At 47.7% G+C, this 26,736-nt stretch overlaps 1 protein-coding gene across 1 annotated transcript; it reads left to right on the top strand.

Annotated features, from left to right (window-relative positions):
- Positions 1-604: 604 nt before the first annotated feature.
- PHAX (phosphorylated adaptor for RNA export) lies at positions 605-24,772 on the top strand. The gene is made up of 5 exons (XM_044291092.1): positions 605-810; positions 9,439-10,007; positions 19,262-19,382; positions 20,703-20,786; positions 24,330-24,772. The coding sequence occupies exons 1-5, from the start codon at positions 694-696 to the stop codon at positions 24,588-24,590; spliced, it is 1,152 nt and encodes a 383-aa protein (XP_044147027.1). The 5' UTR covers positions 605-693; the 3' UTR covers positions 24,591-24,772.
- Positions 24,773-26,736: the final 1,964 nt, after the last annotated feature.

Genomic DNA, 26,736 nt, shown 5'->3' with positions numbered 1-26,736 from the left:
CGCATGGGGCGCTCTGACGTCATTCTGGAGCGCCCCGAGAGCCGCGCGGACTGTAAGTATACCGCTCCTACTATGGCAACCAGGACTTTAATAGCGTCCTGGGTGCCATAGTAACACTGAAAGCATTTTGAAAACGGATCCGTCTTCAAATGCTTTCAGTTAACTTGCGTTTTTCCGGATCCGGCGTGTAATTCCGGCAAGTGGAGTACACGCCGGATCCGGACAACGCAAGTGTGAAAGAGGCCTAAGGATAGTACTGTTCTATTAGAGGGCAGCGGTTCTATTCAGGAAAATACGCCATACACACAGACGTTATCCGTATTTTTTGCAGACCGCAAAACACATACAGTTGTGTGAAACTGTGAATGCAGCCTTAGCAGTGGGTGGAGCATATTAGCCATGTCCAGGCACTTTTTTTTTATTATATTCTATCACAGCTGGTAAGTTAAACCTTGTAACTAGTTATTTCCGAGGGGGAACTCTCTCAAGGAACCACAGCCACTATATCGGCCACAGAAATCCTGTCATAAACCTTCATACAACGGCCCCTCCCCGGAGCACACATGGCGGTGTAGCGGGCGGACCAGCTCGCTCCAGTTTCCCGCCATTCTCTCTGCCGGAAGTAACGTCCGGTCCCCGCTCTCAGTTGCCGCCTCCTTGCGGTTTGACGTGATTCCGCCTCAGCCTAGTGTTATGGCGCTGGAAAGCAGTCGGGGAGCCATGGAGGATGCAGACCTGGAAGACGGGGAGCTCAGCGGCTCTGACACGGACATGACGGTGTCACGGCCGGCAGACAAAGCTCCGGTGAAGGTAACCTTGCATAGTACTGCCCCGTGTACTGCTGGGATTTGTAGTCCAGCTGCTTATGGCGCACCACTGTCCCTGCGTGTAGCACTGCTATAGGGCGAGGACTGAAGTGGCCCATAGCAACCAATCAGATTACACCTGTCAGTGTATCCGCGCTGGTGTAATGAAACCAGTGATCTGATTGGTTGCTGTGCGCTATGACTGCTTTGGGTCTTATACCTTGGCCCTTGGATGTAGAGGATGATGAGACTTGTAGTGGCCCGTGGTCTTACTTCTTCACATTACACTTGTTTAGCCGTGGACAAAGAGCAGTATCTTCTGTTTCATACATAGACTGGTAGTGTGCAGAGCCTCTGACTAGCACCAGTGGCGTCTCTAGCTTTCAAATTTTGGGGGGGCACACTGGGGGCCAGGACAAAAGTAGGGGGGCAGCTATAACAACGATACATTTACACAAGTACGCTTAGAAATGCTGCGATACTTTACCCAATACCTAAAACCGCAATAGGGAAGAAAAACCCCAATCACTCAGATTTCAACATCTCCTAGCTGCCTGGGGATCTGTGGATGACACTTATGGAGGGGGATCTGTGGATGACACATACCGTTTATAGCATCTAATGCTATGTGTCATCCACAGATCCACCCCATATCAGTGTCATATCGGGATCCCTCTTCCTATAAGGCTCCATTCACACATCCGAAATTTGCGTAACGGAATTGCGGACCCATTAATTTCTATAGGGCAGCACGACGTGCTGCCGGATACGGAAAGGCGGTCCCGCACTTCCGGGTCCACAATTCCGTTCCCGAAAAAAAATGCGGACCCGCACATTGCCGCTGCTATGGACGTCTGAAGGGAGTCTAACAGTGTCATCCACAGAGTGGCACAGATCCCCCCCCCCCATAACTGTGTCATTTACAGATCTCCCCCCCCCCCTATAACAGTGTCATCTACAGATTCCCCCCCCCCCCGTAACAGTTTCATGACATCCAAAGACCCCCGATCCCCCTCCCTATAACACTATAAGGGTATCATCCACAGATCCCTCCCCCCCATAACAGTGTAATGACTCATGACATCCAAAGACCCCCGATCCCCCTCCCTATAACACTATAAGAGTTTCATCCACAGATCCCCCCCCCCCCCCCGTATACCAGTGTAATGACATCCACAGACCCCCTCCCACCGCTCACATTTGAACATGATTTCTCTAAACGGTGAAGTGAACACTGTAATCATCCAGGCTGCACTGACAGTAACTTTAAAGGGGTTCTGCATGTTCATTTAACTGAGATGATCTATACTCTGGATAGATCTTCAGCTTCTGATCGGCAGGGGTCAGACACCCGGTACCCCCGCCGATCAGCTGTTTGAGAAGGCAGCGGCGCTCCAGCAGCACCGCGGCCTTCTCACTGACTGACATCACAACTAGTATCAACTAGCCTGAGCGCGGCTAAGCTCTGTCCCTTGAATGGAGCTTAGCTGCGTCCACGCTAGTTGATACTAGTCGTGACGTCAGTGGGCTGGCGGTAAACAGTGAGAAGGCCGTGCCTCTGATGGAGCGCCACTGCCTTCTCAAGCAGCTGATCGGCGGGGGTCCCGGGTGTCTGACCCCCGCCGATCAGAAGCTGATGATCTATCCAGAGTTTAGATCATCAGTTAAATTAAAGTGCAGAACCCCTTTAACTTTTAAATCAGGAAGATTCTGGGGCAGCCGCCAGCCGGCTCTCCTCTCAGACTCAGTCAGATCTAATCTCTCTAGTTAGAATAGAAAGAGACTTAGGGCTCTTTCACACTTGCGTTGTCCGGACCCGGCATAGAGTTCCGTCGTCGGGGCTCTATGCCGGAAGACTCCTGATCAGTTTTATCCTAATGCATTCTGAATGGAGAGAAATCCGTTCAGGATGCATCAGGATGTCTTCAGTTCAGGACCAGAACGTTTTTTGGCCGGAGAAAATACCGCAGCATGCTGCGCTTTTTGCTCCGGCCAAAAATCCTGCAGACTTGCCGCAAGGCCGGATCCGGAATTAATGCCCATTGAAAGGCATTGATCCGGATCCGGCCTTAAGCTAAACGTCGTTTCGGCGCATTGCCGGATCCGACGTTTAGCTTTTTCTGAATGGTTACCATGGCTGCCGGGACGCTAAAGTCCTGGCAGCCATGGTAAAGTGTAGTGGAGAGCGGGGGAGCAGCATACTTACCGTCCGTGCGGCTCCCGGGGCGCTCCAGAGTGACGTCAGGGCGCCCCACGCACATGGATCACGTGATCGCATGGCACGTCATCCATGCGCATGGGGCGCTCTGACGTCACTCTGGAGCGCCCCGGGAGCCGCACGGACTGTAAGTATACCGCTCCCCACTACTACTATGGCAACCAGGACTTTAATAGCGTCCTGGCTGCCATAGTAACACTGAACGCATTTTGAAGACGGATCCATCTTCAAATGCTTTCAGTTCACTTGCGTTTTTCCGAATCCGGCGTGTAATTCCGGCAAGTAGAGTACACGCCGGATCCGGACAAACGCAAATGTGAAAGAGGCCTAGGTCAGTCCACTCAGTCACTACTTGTAAGTTGTACCTTATTATTATTAAGTTAACCTGCTACACACCATCTCCACTAGGTCAGGCTCAGTCCAGTCTGTTCGGTATCGGTAGGGTAGGGCCACGCCACGCCACACACTGTCTGTTCTCTAGTCTGGGCCTGGCTGGCTTAAAGGGCTTCTGTCACCCCACTAAAGTCATATTTTTTTTTTTGCCAACTTAAATTCCTTATAATGCGATATATTATAGTGCTCTTACTCATTTTGGTTGGGTAGTTTCTTCAAAAAACTGACTTTTATCATATGTAAATGAGCTCTCTACCAGCAGGTAGGGCGGCCGCATCCTCCTTTCATAAAGACGCCCCCTCCTCATGTTGATTGACAGGGCCAGCGAACGTGCTAGTCTTCTGGCTGGTCCTGTCTGCGTTTAAAATCTGGCGCCTGCGCTGTACCAGTCTTCAGTCGGCGCAGGCGCACTGAGAGGAGGAAGCTCGCTCGGCCGCTCCTTCCTCAGTGCGCCTGCGCCGGGTGTAGATGTAACGTCATCGGCGCAGGCGCATTGAGGATGGAGCGGCCGAGCGAGCGTCGTCCCCTCAGTGCACCTGCGCCGACTGAAGACCAGTACGGCGCAGGCACCAGATTTTGAACGCAGACAGGGCCAGCCAGAGGACGAGCGCGTTCGCTGGCCCTGTCAACCAACATGCGAAGGGGGCGTCTTTATGAAAGGAGGATGCGGCTGCTACCAGCAAGTAACTGCCTTACTTGCCTGGTAGAGAGCTCATTTACATATTATAAAAGTCTGTTTTTTAAAGAAACGACCCAACCAAAATGAGTAAGAGCACTATATATTAATATATCGCATTATAAGGAATTTAAGTTGAAAAAAAAAAAAAATATATGACTTTAAGCAGCTGCTGCAAGTAGATGAATGAATCTGGTCAGGTCCTGGAGCCGGGGGCGGAGCTGGGGGCGTGGCTGGGGCGGAGCTGTGGGCGGAGCCGGGGACGCCGCGCGGCGGCGGTGGGTGGAGACCCGAGAGTGAGACCGCAACTGCACCGAGTCGGTGACGCAGATCATCAGAACAGATGTGAAGATGATGTCCGGTAGGGCTGCGGCTGCCTAGTGCCTACACAGTGCACAGCAGCGCAGCGCAGCATACACCAACAATGAATGGGAGACATTTTAGTTGGGGGGGCACAGCTTGATGTAGGGGGGGCCGTGGCCCCCTCTGGCCCCCCCCTGGCGACGCCACTGACTAGCACAGCCTTCCATCAGCGAAACTTCCACACATTAGGTACCTTTGATGAAAGGCTCAAATATCAGGTGAACCGCGCCATAGTTCTACTGATGTAAATGGATAAAGTAATAAAAGAATCAGTACTTGGGGCATGTTCACGTCAGAAAAAGCAGACAAAAGCGTCCTGCGTGCATGACATTTTTTTTTATTTATTTTTTTTCCTGCCAAAAATTGTTTAACTGCTTCCCGACCGCCTAACGCAGGGATGCGTCCTTGCGGCGGTTGATTCATTCCTCCTGGACGCATATGTGTCATCTCACGAGATTTCCTGTGAACGCGCGCACACAGGCGCACGCGTTCACAGAATCGTCCGGTAAGCGAGTGGATCTACAGCCTGCCAGCGGTGATCGTTCGCTGGCAGGCTGTAGATGCGATTATTTTATTTTTTTAACCCCTAACAGGTATATTAGATGCTGTTTTGATAAGTGTCTAATATACCTGGTCCTCTAGTCTAGTGGTCCCTTTTGCTTGGATCGACCACCAGAGGACTCAGGCAGCTCTGTAATAAGTAGCACTATACTACACCCCCCCCCCCCCCCTGGTCACTTATTAACCCCTGATCACCCCATATAGACTCCCTGATCACCCCCTATAAGGCTCCATTCAGCTGTCCGTATGTGTTTTACGGATCCATGGATCGGATCCGCAAAACACATACGGACGTCTGAATGGAGCCTTACAGGGGAGTGATCACCCCATATAGACTCCCTGATCACCCCCCTGTCATTGATCACCCCCCTGTAAGGTTCCATTCAGACATTTTTTTTTTTTTTTTTGGCACAAGTTAGCGGAAATTTTTTTTTTTTCTTACAAAGTCTCATATTCCACTAACTTGTGTAAAAAAAAAAAAAAAATCTCACATGAACTCACCATACCCCTCACGGAATCCAAATGCGTAACATTTTTTAGACATTTATATTCCAGACTTCTCACGCTTTAGGGCCCCTAAAATGCCAGGGCAGTATAACTATCCCACACGTGACCCCATTTCAGAAAGAAGACACCCCAAGGTATTCCGTGAGGGGCACATTGAGTCCATGAAAGATTGACATTTTTATCCCAAGTTAGCGGAAAAAAATAAACTCATGAACTCACTATGCCCATCACGAAATACCTTGGGGTGTCTTCTTTCCAAAATGGGGTCACTTGTGGGGTAGTTATGCTGCCCTGGCATTTTAGGGGCCCTAAGGCGTGAGAAGTAGTTTGAAATCAAAATGGCCTGTGAAATCCAAAAGGTGCTCTTTGGAATGTGTGCCCCTTTGCCCACCTAGGCTGCAAAAAAGTGTCACACATGTGGTATCGCCGTACTCAGGAGAAGTTGGGGAATGTGTTTTGGGGTGTCATTTTACATATACCCATGCTGGGTGAGATCAATATCTCGGCAAAAGACAACTTTTTTCCATTTTTTTAATACAAAGTTGGCATTTGACCAAGATATTTTTCTCACCCAGCATGGGTATATGTAAAATGACACCCCAAAACACATTCCCCAACTTCTCCTGAGTACGGCGATACCAGATGTGTGACACTTTTTTGCAGCCTAGGTAGGCAAAGGGGCCCACATTCCAAAGAGCATCTTTCGGATTTCACAGGCCATTTTTTGATTTCAAACTACTTCCCACACATTAGGGCCCCTAAAATGCCAGGGCAGTATAACTACCCCACAAGTGACCCCATTTTGGAAAGAAGACACCCCAAGGTATTTCATGATGGGCATAGTGAGTTCATGGAAGTTTTTACTTGTCACAAGTTAGTGGAATATGAGACTTTGTAAGGAAAAACAAAAAAAATTCATCATTTTCCGCTAACTTGTGACAAAAAATAAAAACTTCTATGAACTCACTATGCCCATCAGGTGTCTACTTTCCGAAATGGGGTATTTCTACTGTCTGGGCATTGTAGAACCTCAGGAAACATGACAAGTGCTCAGAAAGTCAGAGCTGCTTCAAAAAGCGGGAATTCACATTTTTGTACCATAGTTTGTAAACGCTATAACTTTTACCCAAACCATTTTTTTTTTTTTTACCCAAACATTTTTTTTTTTTTTTTTATCAAAGACATGTAGAACAATAAATTTAGAGAAATTTATATATAGATGTCGGGGTTTTTTTTTTTTTTTCTGCAAAAATTTCATAAATTTCGATTAATAACAAAAAATTTAAAAATGTCAGCAGCAATGAAATGCCACCAAATGAAAGCTCTATTAGTGAGAAGAAAAGGAGGTAAAATTCATTTGGGTGGTAAGTTGCATGATCGAGCAATAAACTGTGAAAATAGTGTAGTGCAGAATTGTAAAAAGTGGTCTGGTCATTAAGGGGGTTTAAGCTAGGGGAGCTGAGGTGGTTAATGAGATCTTTTTGGCTCCGTTCCTGTCATTTATGTGCTGAATCTGGCACTTCTCTTTTTTTTTTCGTTCTGCTCCTGTAACAGTGTTGATGTGCACATGCCTGCACCCGTTTATCCTCCTGTGTTTCCGTTCCTCCGCTGGTCTCTGTTTACTTGTCTGAGCAGTGCCGCTGGCCAGTCACTAGCCTTAGTGGTCTCATGCTGTATACCACTGAGGCCATGGGCTCCAGTAGTCATTGTGTCCAGCCACGTCCCCTGTGGCCTACCAAACAGCTGGGAAGGTGGGCATTAAAAAGGTGAGGCCTCGTTCACATCTGTTAGGGGGTTCAGCAGGCTTTTCCAGCACAGAGCTGCCTGCTGGATCCCCATTGACTGCAATGAGGCTGATTTCCGGCATAAATGCTGGCATTCGTCCTGACAAAGACCAATGCAATGATTTTTTTGTCCACCAACAGCTGGACCTCTGAAGCTTAGATGTGAACACGACCTAAGTAAGGCTACTTTCACACTGGCGTTTTGGTGTCCGTTTGTGAGATCCGTTCAGGGCTCTCGCAAGCGGTCCAAGACGGATCAGTTTTGCCCTAATGTGTTCTGAATGGAAAAGGATCCGCTCAGAATGCATCAGTTTGCCTCCGTTCCACCTTCAGTCCGCTCTGGAGGCAGACACCAAAACGCTGCTTGCCTCCGGTTGACTATGCGGAGGCAAGCGCATCCCACCTGACACAATGTAAGTTGATGGGGACCGATCCGTATTCACTGACACAATATGGCAAAATAGAAAATGGATCCCCCCCCCATTGACTTTCAGTGGTGTTCAAGACGGATCCGTTTCGGCTATGTTAAAGATAATACAAACGGATCCGTTCTGAACAGATGAGTTTGTGCAGACCCATGACGGATCCGCACCAAACGCGAGTGTGAAAGTAGCCTAATGCTTCTTTTCTCCATCACTGTTCCTCCCTTGGGCATATTTTGCACAAATCAGAAAACCCTTTAGGCCTCTGTCACATGAACGATGCAATCAGTAAAACTCGCACCATTTTGCAAGCAAGTTCAGTTTTGCACGGGTGCAATGCATTTTGATGCATTTTTCACGTGCGAACTGCGGATCCGCAAAAAAAAAAACAGAAGCCACCCGCGTGCCTTCCGCAATTTACGGAATGGGCGGCCCATTGTAGAAATGCCTATTCTTGTCGCAAACCGGACAAGAATAGGACGTGCTATCTTTTTATTATTTTATTTTTTTGCGGGTCGACGGAACGGAGCAAAGGATGCGAACAGCACACAGAGTGCTGTCCGCATCTTTTGCGGCCCCATTGAAGTGAATAGGCCGAATCGCAAAAACTGCGGCTCGCATGTGGACCCGAAAAACTGGTGTGTGCTTGAGGCAATAGAGCGGATGCTGTGTGGATAATCCACTGCGTGAAAGAGTGCCAAGCCCCGTTCCGGACAGCAGAGACACGGAGCAGTAACATGATTGTTAATGCTCTGTGCCTCTGTGATCTTTTTAGTACAAAATCATGGTGACAACTTTCTCACTGTGATTTCGTAGTAAAAAGATCAGAGACACGGAGCATTATCAATCATGTTATCGCTGCGTGTCTCTGCTGTCCGGAGCGGGGCTTGGCCCTCTTTCACGCAGAGGATTATCCACATGGCATCCGCTCCTGTGAAAGCGCCCCTAAAGGTCCATTCACACATCCGCATGAATGGGTCAGCATCCATTCCGCAATTTTGCAGAACGGGTGCAGACCCATTAATTTTAATGGGGCTGCAAAAGATGATGACAACATCCGTTCCGCGGCCCTGCAAAACAGAGAGAGCATGTTTTATTTTTGTCTGCAGCCATGGACAAGAATAGGCATTTTTATCGGGCACCTAACCGCTGTCCGTGTTTTGTGGATCCGCAAAACACTTGCAGACGTGTGAATGGACCCTTAATGTGGTTGTCCAAGATAATGTAAATCTTGGCCATGCTTCTGAGTGGTGTACAAAAAACAAATGATTGTCTACTTGCCTCTCTGTGAGCCAGTGCTTGTTTACGGACAGCAGCGGTGACCTGCAGGAATAGAGCATGTGACTATAGCAGCCAATCACTGTCCTCGGCGGTGTACGTCGCGGGCCGTCACTGCTACAGTTTGTGAACAGACCCTGGAGATAAACCGTGCCGCTTGTGCTGGAGAAAGAGGTGCGTATGTAATCTTTTTATTTCTTAGAGCATTCGGGCATTCCTGGAATTTTTTATTCTCTTGGAGAACCCCTTTAGGTGCAACAATTTTATCAAACATTGATCAGTTTGACACAAATTATGGACTTTAAAAATTGCCCTCATGATAAATCTCCCCCCATAGTCATTTAGTATATAATTTCATAATTCTTCCTAGAATATAACTTCCAAATTCCATTTTTATAGTTTGGTAACTAAGTATTTTTTGTTTTTACAGAAATTGAATGTTGTCGACCATGATAAAGGCTACAGGAGTAACCCGTCTCTTCCAGCCAGCGTCCCCTATAGGAATTTTGAGAACGTTGACTCTAGCGATGATAGTGCAAGTGACTCTGATGAGGATGATGGTTCTCCATGGAAACGGAAACGTCAGAAGACTTCTAACCCTCCCGCTAATGTTTCCAGACCGACCCAGTTTGTGTTCCCTAATCAGAAGCAGCCAGCGAAGAATAACATCTGGGGGGCAGTGCTCCAGGAGCAATCTCAAGAGGCGGTCGCCAATGATCTGGGGATCATGGATATGGATGGCCTCATCGATATGAGCAGGAAGTCCGAAACATATAATTATGTTCTGGCCAAAAAAATCATGGCCAAGTCGGGCAATGAGGAAAAGTTGGGCTTGGACAAAGAACTGGAAGATTATATGAACGAAGATAGGGAGCACTTGAAGAGGAAGCGACCCGTGAAGGATAGATTAGGTGAAAAGTTAGACATGGACTACAAGGGTCGATATGAAATAACTGAGGCCGATCCACAAGACAAAGTTGCTGATGAAATTGCATACAGGTGAGTTCTCCTGACCGTACAATATGTGTCCTGAACCCTCTGCATGTCTGCTGTGTATTCACACAATGTCCGCTAGAAAAACGGTGACAACGGAAAGGATGATATAAACTTAGTGTTACATGGTATGTTCTCATCTAATGGTGGTTCCACTGTTTTTTACATGCGGTTTTTCTGCATGCGTCTCAGACAGAAAAACCACAACGTCAGTGATTGTGGGCCAAAATCAGGATTGGTTCCTCCACAGAGATAATGTATTTAAAAGGAAAAGATCCGCACCTGGTTTTGGCTCAAAATCACTGACCGAACACTGACGTGTGAATGAGGCATAATACAGTACCAGCAAAGGGAATGAGATTAGACAAATCTCTTGTACACTTTTTAAAATCCGCAGCATGTCAATTGTTTGTGCCATTCGGCTCCTTCTGTACAGTGGTTTTCCCCGTCGTCTTCAATGGGTTTGTTAACATAAACAGAAAATCTGCACCAAAAAATGCATAAAAACCACACCAAATCCGCTCTGCTTGAGGTTTTTGAAGCAGATCTGCGCCAAAAATTGACAGAAAACACAAATGGACTTTTTCAGCTTCCTATTCATTTCAATGGGAGATTCAGCGCCGATTCTGCCCCAAGATAGGATACGCTGCTTCTTTTTTCCATGTGGGAAAAAAACAACTAAGTGCTGCTTGGCATCAAAACGAATAGGAGGCTTTTTTTTTGGTGTTTTTTGGAGCTGATTTTGATGTCGAAACACTCCAAAATTGGTGCCAAATTATCCCTTAGGGCTAGTTCACACAGCAGATTTCGCAAATGCAGAAACCGTTTGTTTCTGCCAAAGTTTTTGGGCAGTGCAGAACTTTACTGAAGTATGTACCCCCGGACGAAGGCACGCTGAAACGCACGTCAGGGTATCGCCATCCCTGACCACATGTACTCCATGGGAGAGTTACAAACATCTTCACTTTTTCTCTGATGCTGGTATATAAGTATTTGAGTTACGATTTACATGTAGCTATCTCGTTATGGTGCCAGTGTCTCTATCAGTCACAGTTTTATACTGCCCCATGTGTTCTGTCTAGGTCCTGGATGGTGTTATTTTTGCCACCTCTCCTTATACCATGTGATTCTTCTTTTTTTAACTTTATTTTTTATTTTTATTATCTATATATCATAATAAACATTTACTTATTGGGTACTTTGTGGGCTCTATTTTCTATGTAGGTTTTCTAAGGTATGCACTCAGTACCAATGTTGGGGCTGTACTTTTTAGGTCAGTCACCCCCTACCGTAGCTGGTGTTGGACAAGTTCTTAGGGTACTTTCACACTTGTGGCAGAGTGATCTGGCAGGCAGTTCCGGCAAAACGTATGCCGACTGATGGCATTAGTAAGACTGATCAGGATCCTGATCAGTCAAAATGCATTGATATGCTGGATCTGTCTTCCCGGTGTCATACGGCAAAACGGATCTGACATTTTCTTTTTTTCTCGTGCATGGCATTGGGGGACACAGCACCATGGGTATATGCCCAGCTGCCACTAGGAGGCTGACACTAGAAACAAAAAAAAGTGTTGGCTCCTCCCAGGTGGACTATACCCCTGTGCCAAAGCTGAGCGATATCGGTCTAGTTCTAGTGTCCGTAGGAGACAGACATGACCTGCTGTCTTTTTTTTTTTTTTTTTTTTTTTTTTTTTTTTTCCACAGGTCATCCTGCTATTTTTAGTTCATCCTTTTTTTTTTTTTTTTTTTTCTCTGCAGGTTTCGGCCTGCTGCAGGGGTAGCTCCATCGTGTTCCACTTTAGTTGCCCCTCTGCGGGCGCGTACCTAGGTACCTGGCAGCCACCCAGTCCCTGTTTGATCTGCTTCCGCAGTGGAATTCCGGTGGACCCACGGATCCCGTGTTGAGTCTGCCGAGGGGGTGGTCATTGCCGCGCCTGAAGACATCGGAAAGTGAGTACAGATTCGGAGGGACCCTGTAGTCCATGCCACCCCGTCGCACCCCCAAGCCAGCCTTCCTTTTTTTCTTGGTAGCTCTTTAAGAGGGCCGCTTTTGGGCAAGGGAGCACTACCTGCAGCACCTACTCATCCCCATGAGTTCTTGTGGGGTTGGTTTTTCCGATGGGGGCACTCGTTTCTTTCTGGGCCTGGGCCCTTTAAGGCGTCCGTTATTGCGGCGTTCGGTGCGCTCCCGCACTGGGGGGGAAGTATTGCCTGCTCCTACCTGCCCTATTTCGTGTCCCCTGGCGCATCGGCGCCGTGTCATCGCTCCTGCTGCTCTTCCGGACGTCACCACTATCGCGGGTGTCCATGGCCGGCCACATCTCCTTAATCGAGGCCCCGGCTTTTCTGCCGATTAGGCCGCGGTCTCGTGGGGCGGAGCTCCGCCTCCGTTTTCTCTTCCCGGGCTTTTTCTTCTTTCTCCTCCCCTCTCTGGGTGGTGCCCTTGGGAGGCACTTGTTCCGACCAACCCTGGATCAGCGCGGGCTGCTGTGGGTGCGTTCCTCTTCTGGCTTCCTTTCTGCAGGCCGGATTCTCTCAGTTCCTCGGCAGCATCTCTGCGATTGTCTCCGTCTGGACACAGCACCTTGGGTCTGGTAGGCAGCCTGTGGCTGACTTTTTTTCCTTTGCAGGCTCCTCCATCCGCCCTCCCTTTTTCCTTTTGCAGGCTCCTCCATCCGCCCTCCATCCCTCTGGTCGGGACCCCACTCCCCCTGCCGCCATTTTCACTCATTATGCAGGTTCCGTGTGCAATAGCAAGTTCCCATGCGGCCAGTCTACCTCTCTCTGCGCGCAGTGCCTCACCCCCAGGCCTGCCAAGTCCGCCCCTGCGACTCCCTCTTTGTCGGTTCTCCCGGAATGGGCTGCTACCCTATCCCAAGCCATAGGCAACCTTGCCAGCCTCTCCCAATTCCTGGCGCAGTCCTTGGACAGTCTCCCTGCTCAAATTGCAGCCGCCTCTGGTAGGGACGCCCCCGCTGGGGACATCCGTTCTAGCTCTGGCACGCGGTCCCGCAAGCGAGCTCGTACTGTCTCGGCCAGGTCCCACTCTTCCTCACCTACCCCGGATCATTCCCCGGATAGGTCTGAGACGGTCGAGATTTCTTCTTCAGCCGCTTCCGCCGCTCCTGGGGACTCCTCCGCCTCTGATTCTGAATCAGAGAGGTGCTCGGCGATGTCTGCGGCCATACAGGATCTCATCAAGGCTGTCCGGGACGCGCTCCATGTGCAGGACGTTCCTTCTTCCTCCTCCCAGGAGTCGGTGTCCTACGCTGTTCTAGACGGTCCGCTGTGGTTTTCCCGAATCACGAGGATCTTGACGCACTTTTGGCTAAGGAGTGGTGTCACCCCAATCGGCGCCTTCACCTTACCAAGGCCTCAGATGTTCCTTTTTCTGAGGAATCCGTCAATCTTTGGACGGTTCCTCCTAAGGTAGACCCTCAGGTTGCTCGCCTGGTGAAAGCTGCTACCCTTCCCCTGGCTGACGCGGCTTCCTTGTCAGATCCCACTGACAAACGGGTCGACTCTTTGGCCAAGTCTGTTTTCCTGGCAGCGGGTGCTGCCATCCGTCCTGCGTTTGCCGCCTCTTGGGTGGCTAAGGCGTGCGCTATCTTGGCAAAACAGCTTGTCCAGGCCTTACCTCCAGACTCCGTCCAGGGGGAGCTGGCAGTGCTTGCCTCTCAAATCTACCAGGCATCCAAGTTTCTTTGCGATGCCTCTATGGAATCAGCCCGCTGCTCCAGGCGTGCGGCCGCTAACTCTGTGGCCATCTGTTGTACCATCTGGCTTCATTCTTGGGCGGCGGATTCCGCCTCCAAGAAGGCTCTCATTTCCCTTCCTTTTCTCGGTGGAAAGCTCTTTGGGAAGTGTTTGGAGGAGCTCATCTCTGAGGCTACTGGTGGTAAGAGTTCTCTTCTCCCCCAGAACCAGCCTCGCCGCCGTCTCTTCCCTGGGTCATCCTCTCGGGCGCAGTCCTTTCGTCCCTTTCGGGCCCCTTCCGCCCGTTCAGACAAGAAGTCCACCAGGCCTTCCTTCAAGGCCAAGCCCAAACCTGCTCGCCCCCAGTCCGCTAAGCCTCCTTCCGCATGACTCGGCCTCGGTCAAGGTGGGGAGGGCGCCTACTCGCCTTTCAGAGCATCTGGCAAGCAAGCGTGGAAGACGTTTGGGTTCTGGAGGTGGTTTCCTCTGGGTACAAGATCGAATTTTCCGATCTTCCGTCGGGACGGTTCTTCCTGACGTCGCCCCCCAGGTCTCCCGCCAGGGCAGAAGAGTTTTTTTCAGGCCATTCGTTCCCTTCGCTCTTTAGGGGTCATCGTTCCGGTTCCGGAGTCAGAACGCTTTCGGGGTTTCTACTCAAATCTGTTTACGGTTCCCAAGAAGGACTGTTCCCTCCGTCCAATTCTGGACCTAAAGGCGCTCAATCACTTCGTCCGGGTCCGCCATTTTCGTATGGAGTCCCTCCGGTCGGCGATCGCCTCCCTGGAGGCAGACCAGTTCCTGTCGTCCATCGACATCCAGGACGCTTATCTGCACGTCCCCATTGCCCTCTCCCATCAAAAGTTCCTTCGCTTCGCAGTGGGTTCTCTTCATTTTCAGTTTGTCGCCCTCCCCTTCGGCCTGGCCTCTGCTCCGAGGGTTTTCACCAAGGTGCTAGCGCTTCTCGTGGCTCTTCTCTGAGCCAGGGGGGTCGCCTTGGTGCCTTATCTGGACAACCTTCTGATTCGGGCTCCGTCATCGGAGGACAACCGGTCCAGCCTACACATCACTCTTTCGGCTCTTGCCCAATTCGGGTGGCTCATCAACCACTCCAAGTCCTCTCTCGTCCCTTGCAGGAGGATGCTCTTTCTGGGCATGATTTTCCACACTCTCCTCGGGCGAGTGTTCCTTCCGCCGGAAAAAATTGCTTCTCTCCAGGCGGGGGTGACCCGTCTCCGTAGCCTGACCCCTCTGACCATCAGGACGTGTATGCACGTCCTGGGGAGGATGGTGGCCTCGTTCGAAGCCATCCCCTACTCCCAATTCCACTCCCGGGACCTTCAGCAATTCATCCTATCCAGGTGGGACAAGTCCCCGGCAGGCCTCGATCGCCGGACTCTGCTTCCTCTCCAGCTTCGCCAGGATCTCGGATGGTGTCCTTGGGCAGGTCCTTTCTTCCCCCCCCAGTTGGCGGGTGGTCATGACGGACGCCAGCCTCTCGGCTTGGGGGGGGGGGGGGGGCGCGGTCTTCGAGTCCCTCACGGTCCAGGGTCTTTGGTCTGCTCAGGAGTCTTCCCTGCAGATCAATGTTCTCGAGCTCAGGGCAATTTTCCTGGCACTGTCTCACTGGACCCCGCGCCTCCGCGGTCTCCCGATCCGGGTTCAGACGGACAACTCCTCTGCCGTGGCCTATCTGAACCACCAGGGGGGCACCAGGAGTGCGATGGCCCTAAAGGAAGCCTCCCATATCCTGAGGTGGGCGGAGAGGCATGTTCCCGTCCTCTCCGCCGTGCACATTCCCGGGGTCGACAGTTGGGCGGCGGACTTCCTCAGTCGTCAGCTCGTCGATCCGGGCGAATGGTCTCTCCACCCAGATGTGTTCCTCCAACTTTGTCACCGTTGGGGAACTCCGGACGTGTATCTCTTCGCGTCGCGCCTCAACCACAGGCTCCCGCGCTATGTCGTGCGATCCAGGGACCCTCAGGCTTTTGTGGTCGATGCCCTAGTTCTGGTTTGGTCTCAGTTCGACCTTCTGTACCTGTTTCCCCCCCCCCCCCCCCCCCGCGATCCTGGTGGCTCCGGATTGGCCCCGCAGGGCGTGGTATGCAGATCTAGTGTTTCTGCTCACCGACGTTTCGTGGCGACTTTCTCTGCGCCACGATCTCCTTTCTCAGGGCCCTCTGTTCCACCCGAATTTACCTCAGCTTCGTTTGACGGCGTGGCTGTTGAGACTGCGGTCCTGAAGGCCCGTGGACTCTCGATTCGGTCATCCAGACGATGCTTCCCGCTCGCAAGCCCCAGTCGGTCCGCATTTACTACCGGACCTGGAGAGCGTATTTTGCCTGGTGCGAGCCCGGGAGTTTTCGCCCTCTTCGTTTTTCCATCCCTAACATTCTGGTCTTTCTTCAGGCCGGTTTTGAGAAGGGTCTTCGCCTGGCTTCTCTCAGGGGCAGATTTCGTCCCTATCGGTCCTTTTCCAGCGTCCTGTGGCTTCACGGGCTCAGGTGAGGACTTTTCTACAGGGCATTGCCCGCCGGGTTCCTCCCTTTCGTTTCCTGGTGGAGCCGTGGGATCTGAATCTCTTCCTCTACGCCCTTCAGTCTTCGCCCTTCGAGCCCTTGGCAGAGATCCCTCTGTCGTTTGTTTCGTTCAAGGTGGCCTTTCTTGTGGCCGTCACCTCCATCCGCCGGGTTTCCGAACTGGCGGCGCTTTCTTGCCGTTTGCCCTTCCTGGTGTTCCATCAGGATAAGGTAGTTTTGCGCCCAGTTCCCTCCTTTCTGCCGAAGGTGTTCTCCTCGTTTCATATTAATGAGGAAATCGTCCTTCCCTCTTTCTGCCCTAATCCTTCTCACCCTAGGGAGAAGTCCCTCCATTGCCTGGATGTTGTTCGGGCTCTTCGCCTCACGGAACCCTTCCGTCGCTCGGACTCCCTTTTTGTGGTCCCATCAGGCCCTCGTAGGGGTTTGCCTGCCTCCAAGGCCACCATCTCTCGCTGGGTTCGGTCGTCCGTCAAGGAAGCCTATGTCGCTAAGGGCCGTGCTCCCATTTCCAGGTTGACTGCTCATTCAACTAGGGCCGTTGGGGCTTCCTGGGCGGTGCGTCATCAGGCATCGGCCTCCCAGGTCTGCAGGGCCGCCACCTGGGTGTCGGTTCACACTTTCTCAAAGTTTTACCATATTCATTCCCTGGCTTCTGCTGATGCCAGCCTGGGGCGCAAGGTTCTGCAAGCAGCTGTGCTTTAGATTGGCGGCATGGCGTTTTTTTCTTCCCTCCCTCGGGGACTGCTTTTGGACGTTCCATGGTGCTGTGTCCCCCAATGCCATGCACGAGAAAAATTGATTTTTTTGTACTCACCGTAAAATCCTTTTCTCGTAGTAGGCATTGGGGGACACAGATCCCACCCTTTTGAGTCTCTTGTTTGTGGTCCCGTAGTTGCCTGCTTGGTCGTCAGGTCTCCCCAGTTGAAGACTTTTTGGCTTTGTTTTTCTTTTTGGTTCAGGTGTGGTATTCCTACTGCTTTTGTACCGACTGATATCTCTCGGCTCCTCCCAGGTGGGCTATACCCCTCTGCCAAAGCCAACACTTTTTTTTGTTTCTAGTGTCAGCCTCCTAGTGGCAGCTGGGAATATACCCATGGTGCTGTGTCCCCCAATGCCTACTACGAGAAAAGGATTTTACGGTGAGTACAAAAAATCCATTTTTTTCACCTTTTCTTTCGGTCTGCGCATGCGCAGACCGGAAGGGCGGAATCGACATTCAGGCAAGTCTTCAGTTTTTTTCACCGGAGATGAAACCGTAGCATGCTGCGGTTTTATCTTTTGCCTGATCAGTCAAAATGACTGAACTGAAGACATCCTGAACGGATTGCTCTCCATTCAGACTGCATGGGGATAAAACTGATCAGTCCTTTTCCAGTATTGAGCCCCTAGGACGGACCTCTATGCCGGAAAAGAAAAACGCTAGTGTGAAAGAAAGTACCCTTAAACGGGTTGTCCACTTTTATGTTTTGGTGGTTAAAGGGGTTATCCAACCACAAAAATGCTTCCCCATACGCCCGGGCCCCTCACAGAGGTTGTACTTACCTGGGTCCCTGGCACCTATGTTTAAGATGGGAACAAGCCTCCCTAGCGTCGCCTGCGATGCTAGGGAGGCTTATTCCTGTCGCGGCCTGCCCCCACCCCTGGATGTTTTCATCTGCACCCAAGCGGGACATGCAGTGGGATAACCCCTTTTAATAAATACTTGGTGGTTCTGTCCTTACAGGCCACATGGGTAGGTCATATGGTGTATTATTTGGTATGAGGTCTAGCTTCAGAATATGTTTGTAGAGTTTAAGACCTCTTTCACACGAGCATGACGGATTAGGTCCGGATGCGTTCAGGGTGCTTTCAGTGAAATTCGCACCATTTTGCAAGCAAGTTCAGTCAGTTTTTTGTGTGCGACTGCATTCAGTTGTTCATTTTTTTTCGGATGCAATGCGTTTTGATGTGTTTTTTCACGCGCATGATAGACTGAAGGTTTACAAACAACATCTCGTAGCAATTATCAGTGAAAAACGCATTGCATCTTCACTTGCTTGCGGATGCAATGCGTTTTTCACTGAAGCCCCATTCACTTCTATGGGGCCAGGGCTGCGTGAAAAACGCAGAATATAGAACATGCTGCGTTTTAACATGCAACGCAGAACTGATGCATGAAAAGCAACGCTCATGTACACAGACCCATTGAAAGGAATGAGTCAGGATTCAGTGCAGGTGCTATGCGTTCACGTTGCGCATTGCACCCGCGCGGGAAAACTCGCTCGTGTGAAAAGGGCCTAACAGGTCTATGTTTTTCTTCTGTGAAATTTTATTTTATTTTTATTTTTTGGGGTGGGGGCAGATTTTTTTGTTCCCACTAGAGGACTTAATCATGTGTTTGCTTCTGTAATACACTTCAGTACTGTATTTAAAGGGAGTCTGTCACCACATTTGAGCATATTAGACTGATCAAATAGCGTTATATGTGCCACCGAGAACTTAAAAACGATACCTTTGTTGTATCTAATGGAGTTTTCTTTCAGCCAAAAATGAACTTTTAAGATTCTGTAAGTGCGCCCTCTCAAGTGCCCAGGGCGGCGTCTCAATCGTCCGAGCCCCAGGCAGCACCTCCTCAAGGCTCATAACCCCGCCCTCTGTGTGCCTCTGCCTGCCCGTTTGCTCTCCTCCTCTCCTTTTCCACTGCGCCCGCTACGAATTTGACCGCGCAGCCCCAGTGGAAAAGGAGAGAGGAGGAGAGTAAACGGGCGGGCAGAGGCACACTGAGGGCGGGGTTATGAGCCGTTGACTCCCTTTAAGGGGTGAAACGTCCAGGATCGCAGTTATCTCCAGACCCAACAGCGTATTAGTAAAGCAGGCTTTGCTGCTCAGATGTTGTCCTGAGCACACGCATTCACAAGCACTGGTTTGTAGGAATAAGTTGCCTGCTGCATTCTTCATGTACGGCACACGTCGTTAACATATGAAGGCATGATTAGGCTCATGTTGAAATGTCCTGTTTTCTGAACCTATGTTCTCTCCCTTGTAGACTCCATGAGCCCAAGAAAAATCTAATTGAGCGAGTTGTGAAGAATATTGGCACAAAGAAGGCAATCGAGCTCCTTATTCAAACAGCAGAGGTGGAACAAAATGGAGGACTTCTTGTGTTGGTAAGTATATCATCATGTTCTCTGGCCCATTTCCAGTCCAATACATTCTGTGCATTGATCATATTTTTATAAAATTAACAACCTTACGAGCATCCGTTCAGATTGTGTGCGCTTTCCCTTACATGCTTGAGACGAATTTCTACCTGTGCTTTTAAAGTCCTCCTTTAAAGGAAGTGTCCAGCCTGAGCTCCAACGGCGCCTATGGTCCTAAAGTGTGACCCGTGGGAAAAAAACAAAAAACACTAAAGTGTCTTCCTTCCTACTGTTCTGCCACATCCAGTCTGTGTGACCAGGAAGTGGCTGGGCCCCGTGACCGCTGTGCTCGATCACAGGCCTCAGTGTTCACATTTGCTTGAACGATATGTACCTGCAGATGTGAGTGGCCGCAGTGGTCACAGGACCAAGCCACTTCCTGGTCCTGCAAGGTCCAGCAGCGGCATGGGCACAGCAGCACCAGTTATATATATTTTTTAATTGCCCACAAGTTTATAAATTGCGTATACTAGTGTACAAAAGTTGCAAATTTTGGTGCAAATGAATTGTTGCGTGAAAATCGCAGCATGTTCTAGAAATGAATAGGGCTGCATGAAAATCGCAAGCGAGTGCGGTTGCGGTGCAATTTTTCACACATGGTTGCTAGGAGATGATAGGGATGAGCAACCCCAGTAAAGTATAATCACTATTATTTTCCCTTATAACATGGTTACAAGGGAAATATTAACATTCTTAATACAGAATGCTTATTAAAATGTCGATTTGAGGGGTTAAAAAAAATAAAAATGAACTCGCCTCATACTCTTGTTCGCGCAGCCAACATCGTCTTCTTTCAGGACCTGCCAAACGACCTTTGACGTAAACGTGGTGAGCGCGGTGATGTCCGCGCAGGTCCTGCTGAATGAAGATAGATTATGTTGCCAAAGGTCCTTTGGCAGGTCCTGAAAGAAGACTATGCCGGCTGCGCAATTTTTTATTTATTTATTTAACCCCTCAATCGACATTTTGGTAAGCATTTTGTATTAAGAATGCTATTATTTTCCCTTTTATAACCCGTATGAAAGAGGCCTTATTCACCCAAAAGCAGTGTTTCAGCCATAAATGTGAGCTTTCCAATCCACACTTTCACCATAAAGTGCTGCAGTCTCTCCTTTTTCTTTTCCTGTTGGTCTTCCCCTGCATAGATCTAGAACACAACATGCTGAATATCTAAAGTCTCCACTAGATGGCACATACAGCTTGCTGTGGGCAAGCCAGCCTATCCATGGACCTGTATCGGTGAGGACGTGCATCCATTTAGTCATATACAATTGTTTTTACTTCCAGAATGGAACCAGGAGGAGGACTCCCGGCGGGGTTTATCTAACTCTCCTGAAAAGCACGCCAAGTATTACATCTGATCAAATAAAGGTATGTATGATAAGCTTGGAGCTGCTTTATAGTGACGGATGCCCATCAACGAGTTCTTCCTATTCCCTTGCTACAGTCTGTAGGAGTCTTCACAAAGCATCCGTTCTTCTCTAGTTTCTGTACTTGTGATGTTTCCGGACTAGTAGTAGACCTGTTACAGTGAGTATGGAAATCATTAGGGCAGAGAGAGGATAGTTTCTAAAGATTTATCCTGCTGGAGGGAACAGAGGATGATCCGCTCTCGTACTACACAGCAGCAATGCACATAGCCTTGATTAAAGGACACCTACCATCATTGCCCAGAGCTGCTCCTCAGATACTGTATGTGTCTTCACAGTTACAGACTACAGATGAACCCCTGTGTAGATTCTGCAGTCGTATTCTGTTCTGTCTGATGCCTGCTTTATCTAAATGTATGTTAGCAATAGGGGGCTGTGGCTTCAGGATCAGAGTACCTACTGTATGATTTGCTTAAAGGTTATGTACACCTTTGGGGTTAATCTTTTAAAATTATTGCATTGTACTAATTTTGAGCTAAAAATACATTTTTAAATTGGTCTTTATTAAAAATGATTTTTTTATATATATATTTTTTTTCTCTGTACAGAGCTGAGATGCTGTAGTAGCATCCTGTGGATTTTCTGTCAGTTGGGGAGCTGACGGCTCCTTATCTGACATTATAAACACTCATTATAGCTCAGTTCTTACCTTACTGATAAGAATGTGGCTTAGATAAGGGTTTATGACCTCTTAGTAATTTAGGGTTATTAGATGACCGATCAATCACACAGCTAGAAAAACAGTTAACCCTTTGTGACCGAACGGCTCAATATTTTTAATAAATGCCAATTGAAAAAATTATTTTTAGCCAAATCATTTTAAAAAAATTGCCTCCGAAGGTGTACATAGCCTTTAAAGTCTGTAGTCTCTTAGGGCAATCTGTCATATGTGGTGCGTCAGTTTTCTGGTATAAAAAAAATAACTGGCTTAAATTTTCCCTGAAATCGACTCCCAGCTGCTACAGATTTCATTTTTGGCCCACGTACTGCCCGAGATGCTCCTCTTAATAATTGTGCCGTGTCAGTTTCCCACAAGAACACATAAAATGCTGGTCTTAATAAATTCTACCCGTAGATGCAGACAAGTGTAGGGTATTTTTCTATTTGCAATATTTTTATTATAATTGGAACAATAAAAGTGGGCATATCCTTAGGGTCCATAGAATGGGTTCTGGATCTGTTCCGCAACCTTGCGGAAAGAATCTGGACCCATTCATTCTCTATGGGGCTGGAAGAGATGCGGACAGCACACAGTCGCTATGACATATGTTGTGGTTTTTTTTTAAGCTCTGTGACCTTTTTAAGATATGCTTGCTTGATCTGAAAAGGTAAAGAGAATGGATTGGTCACTCTTATATGGAAATACAGGATGTTTTATTTGGTATATATATTAAAATAGATAAGAAATAAAAGAATAATAAAATATACATAAAAATCTTCTATAGACTATTCAACACAATGTCATATGTCTGTGCTCTATCCAACTATCATAAATTAAAAAAATAGCGCCAGCTTTAAGATAGGTACTGACAGTGTCAAATGTCTCTCTCTGTCTCCACCTAGACTAATACAGTCTTGGATGTGAAGAAAAGCAGATTTCGTAGGGAGACAAATTGGCGCAGATAGTGTCCATCTGGTGTATCCATAGATATCCCAGTTAAAGAGGACCTTTCACCGATCCTGACATTGTGAACTAAGTATACAGACACGGAGAGCAGCACCCGGGGATCTCACTGCACTTACTATTATCCCTGGGCGCCGCTCCGTTCTCCCGCTATGCTCTCCGGTATCTCCGCTCACTAAGTTATAGTTATAGCGGGACAACGCAGCGGCGCCCGGGGATAATAGTAAGTGCAGTGAGATCCCCGGGCGCCGCTCTCAATGTCTGTATACTTAGTTCACAATGTCAGGATGGGTGAAAGGTCCTCTTTAAATTGATAAGAATAACATCCGGTATTTGGTTTAAAAAATACAATGCAACCATACAATAGGTCAGTCTCTGGATATTGAGTCTTTTCTTGTATCTGACAATGTATCCAAAGATCTGTGTTTGAACAAGGGGGATTCCAACTTTTTATAAGTAGTGGATTGTATCAGCTTTCCATCTACTATTTCTCCCAATGTTCTAGCATGTGGCTAGGTTGCAGCGGAAGACCTTCGCTGAAGTAACCAATGCGGTTAGTTTGTATCTCAGTGTCTGTATCGGAAAAGGCACTTCAGCCGCCACAGGCTGATACTAAATTGCATCCAACTGTTGACTCCTGTAGTGTATTAATATATGGCCGCAATGTAGGATATTGCTTCAGTGGCCGAAACAGTTCATTCAGTTTGCTTGAGAAGGTAATTCTTATTATTGTACCCGCTGTTTGTGGGCTTACCTTTACTTGCGCCGTCGGGTAAATCGGGACTTAATTTCGAGCCGTTGTCCGTTGAATCGGCCGGCGTCCCGGCTATGGAGCCGCTCGTGTCCCACGTGTCTCCCGCAGATGGTGTGAGTTCAATATGAGGATCACAAGCCTATCTCCGTTGGCGCTGATGGATGACGTGTTATAGTATTCTAATGCTGGATCCGAAAGTTCCTTTTCTTTATAGTGCACTTCATGGAATGGAATATTCATCCAGGGGTATGACGCCAGATGCGTTTCGGGGAGACGCATCCCCTTCCTCAGTGGCATACCCCCGTTCTGTGGATCAGTGAAATTTATACTGGTGCTGGTCTCTACCAAAATCCGGACTGGATCCCAAATTGTCTCTTTCAAGATTGATATGGCATTTTTGGATGTTATTTTTTGTCAAGATGCGATTTTTCTTTTTCAGTTTATAATTCAGAATTCAATTTGCCACTATTAAGTGTCATATTCAATACCATTATTTATTGCTTCATATGTTTACTGTGATTCTAGTCTACTAAGACTATATACATTATAACATACACTTCAAAACCATAAATAAAAATTCTTATAGATGCTCAAGGCTGTTTTCCCAAGCTTTTTATGGAAGAGTTGTTTGCCCTTCACTCAGGCCTTTATTCCATACTCTTCGCTTAAAAACGCACTATGCTAAAAAAAAAAAACGCAAGTGCGGTTGTGTTGAATAGTCTATAGAAGATTTTTATGTATATCTTATTATTCTTTTATTTCTTATCTATTTTAATATATATACCAAATAAAACATCCTGTATTTCCATATAAGAGTGACCAATCCATTCTCTTTACATTTATCCATAACTTTTGAGGGGTGACTCAAATTTTGGATTGGAGCACCTATCCTGAGGGAAATAGAGGATCCCTTTATTTTACAAACTTGATCTGAAAAGGGTCTTAATAAATCTGTTTTCTGTAGTAGAATGGGTGGGGGAGTTGTAGTAATTTGTGGTGTTGGTACATTCCCTAATATGCTTGCTGACTGTGTGCAATATTAAGGTGCCCCTATATTTGGCCCGACTCTTCTATACCCATGACGGTGTAATTGTATTTTGTTTAAGGAAATATTTTATGTGGAAAACCAGAAGGAATATGAGAGTAAAAAGGCTGCAAATAAGAGAAGACATCACCTACTTGGGAAGAAGATGAAAGAAGCCATCAAAGGTCTGAATTTTCAAGAACACGACGATACGTCCAGAGAAACCTTTGCTAGTGACACGAATGAAGCGCTGGCATCCTTAGATGATGAAACCACAGAAATGAAGGCTGAAACTGAAGATGCCTTTGAGATTGACAATTCCCTTGACCTGGAAACCTTTTAACTGAAATAATCTTAGGACGCTGCAGACGTTGAGGCTGAATATTGGGCTACTTTAACACTTTCTTTTCTGGCATTGAGTTCCGTCACAGGGGCTCAATACCGGAAAAGAACTGATCAGTTTTATTCCCCTCAAATTCTGGATCAGATGCCGGATCCGGCATTAATTTACATTGAAATGTATTAGTGCTGGATCCTGCATTAAAAATACCACAATGGCGCAGACCGGTAAAAATGTGAACAAAATATATAACTGACATCCAGAAAGACGGATCTGTTCTTGCAATACATTTGTACGACTCATCCGGATCAGTCTACAAATGCTGTCCGTTTGCATGCAGATTGCCGGATCCGGCAGGCAGTTCCGGTGATGGAACTGCTTGCCGGATCACTCTGCTGCAAGTGTGAAAGTAGCCTTAGTCTTGAATTTTTCTGACAATAAGGTACAGGATATACCCGGGGAAAAAAAAAGTAGAGCGAAAAGTTTTATGACATTGCTTATTAAATGCAGTTTTTTTGGGGGGCCAGTTTTGATTTTGTAATTTTTATGTTCTTCTGCCTTTTTTTTTTTCTGTTACTGTTACTGATATGTTCATCACAGTTCTGCCTTTTTCTGTGAATTATTGGTGGACTGTGTTTACTGTTGACAACTGAAAGCCTAAATGGAGTCTGTCAGCAGTTTTGACCATGCTGAGCTGCTGACAGTGGCTGGGTAAAGCAATATAAATATGCAGGTTCTTATCATAAGGAGTAGTGTTAATATGAACTTTTATTCTGATGGATTTTTCTCCTGAGGGTGCCAAGGGGCGCGGAGCTTGACTGTGAAGTGGACTGGCCTCTGCCCTGAGTGACCACTACAGCTGTCGCCTGTCTGGATGGGGTGTGAGGGACTTTACAGTTAATCTCTGCCTTCTGGGCACTTGCAGGGGGAAAAACCCATCAGTATAAAAGTTAGCATTACCCATGATGATAAAAGTTCCACAAAAGAGATTTGTACTGCAAGCTGCTGACAGACTGTCTATAAGTAACTGGGAGTCTGTAGAGCTCTCACTTTGTTGTGTACAGTGTGTGAAATGCTGTGACCAATTGTGTGAGCATTTATTTCCACAAGCTCCCTGTGTGCAGAGCTGTCGGGTATGTGCATGGACTATAATTTACATATCCCTTCAAAATGCAATGGTTGGACAACCCCTCTCACCTAGCATGTGTCGTCTTGTGTTATTTATGCTGATCAATTCCCCCCCCCCCCCCCCCCCCCCGTGGCCATCTTAGTATTGCGCCAGGGTTAGAGATGAGCGAAGCGTTATGTACAAATTGATTTGTCTCATTGACAAGGGTTCCTCAGCTGTGAGGGGCTTCTGGACTGTGCATGTACTGCTACACAACCGGGTAGCAGTGCACGTGTGCGATGTCTACCCCTGTCTAATCAAGACGCATCTTGATTCTTTCTCTGGCTAAATAAAGGGGTTTTCTTATCAGAAGAGTTCTTTTGTTGCCCAGATATGCTAAACTGGTGCATATGAAAAGAACCGGTTATAAAGGGGGAATCTAGTCACATGAACCTATTCCAGACTTATTACATGTCCATATTTCTCATTTGGGTCAGGACATGGCACACATGAGGAATCCGAATGTGTAATAATTTTAGAATACATTTGTGCAAATAACTCTTTAGGCTGGATTCATACATGCAGTTTGTTTAGTGAAAGCAGTAGAATAAAACTCTATAAAATAAGAATTTCTCCTCTCTTTTTAGTATTCTCTCCTTTTTGGTGGAAAAAAAAAACAAAAACGGAATGTTTTAATCTAGTCTGAATGTTCACCCCTTTTTAATAATTCTGAAATTCACTGCTGTATTTCTTTATATATTTATTGCCGACTGTGCTCTGATCTGAGACAGACTTCTAAATCTCCTGGGTAGATGAACTGAACATCTACCACTCTTCTTCCCTGTAGCCACCACTAGGCTAAACTAGCTACAGCATACCATCAACTATATATAACATTAAATCAGCACAGAATGTTGGATGAAAAAATAGCATGATGGTAAAAAGGAGATTTACTGTAAATGGGTTGTCTCATCTCGCCGTTACTTTGGCACTCTGCTGTTTCAGTAGCTTCCATTGCTGTTCATGAGAGCTACTGAAACA

This window comes from Bufo gargarizans, chromosome 1, assembly GCF_014858855.1.
Source record: "Bufo gargarizans isolate SCDJY-AF-19 chromosome 1, ASM1485885v1, whole genome shotgun sequence".
NCBI classification, from domain to species: domain Eukaryota; kingdom Metazoa; phylum Chordata; class Amphibia; order Anura; family Bufonidae; genus Bufo; species Bufo gargarizans.
This window is presented reverse-complemented; position numbering and strand designations above follow the sequence as displayed.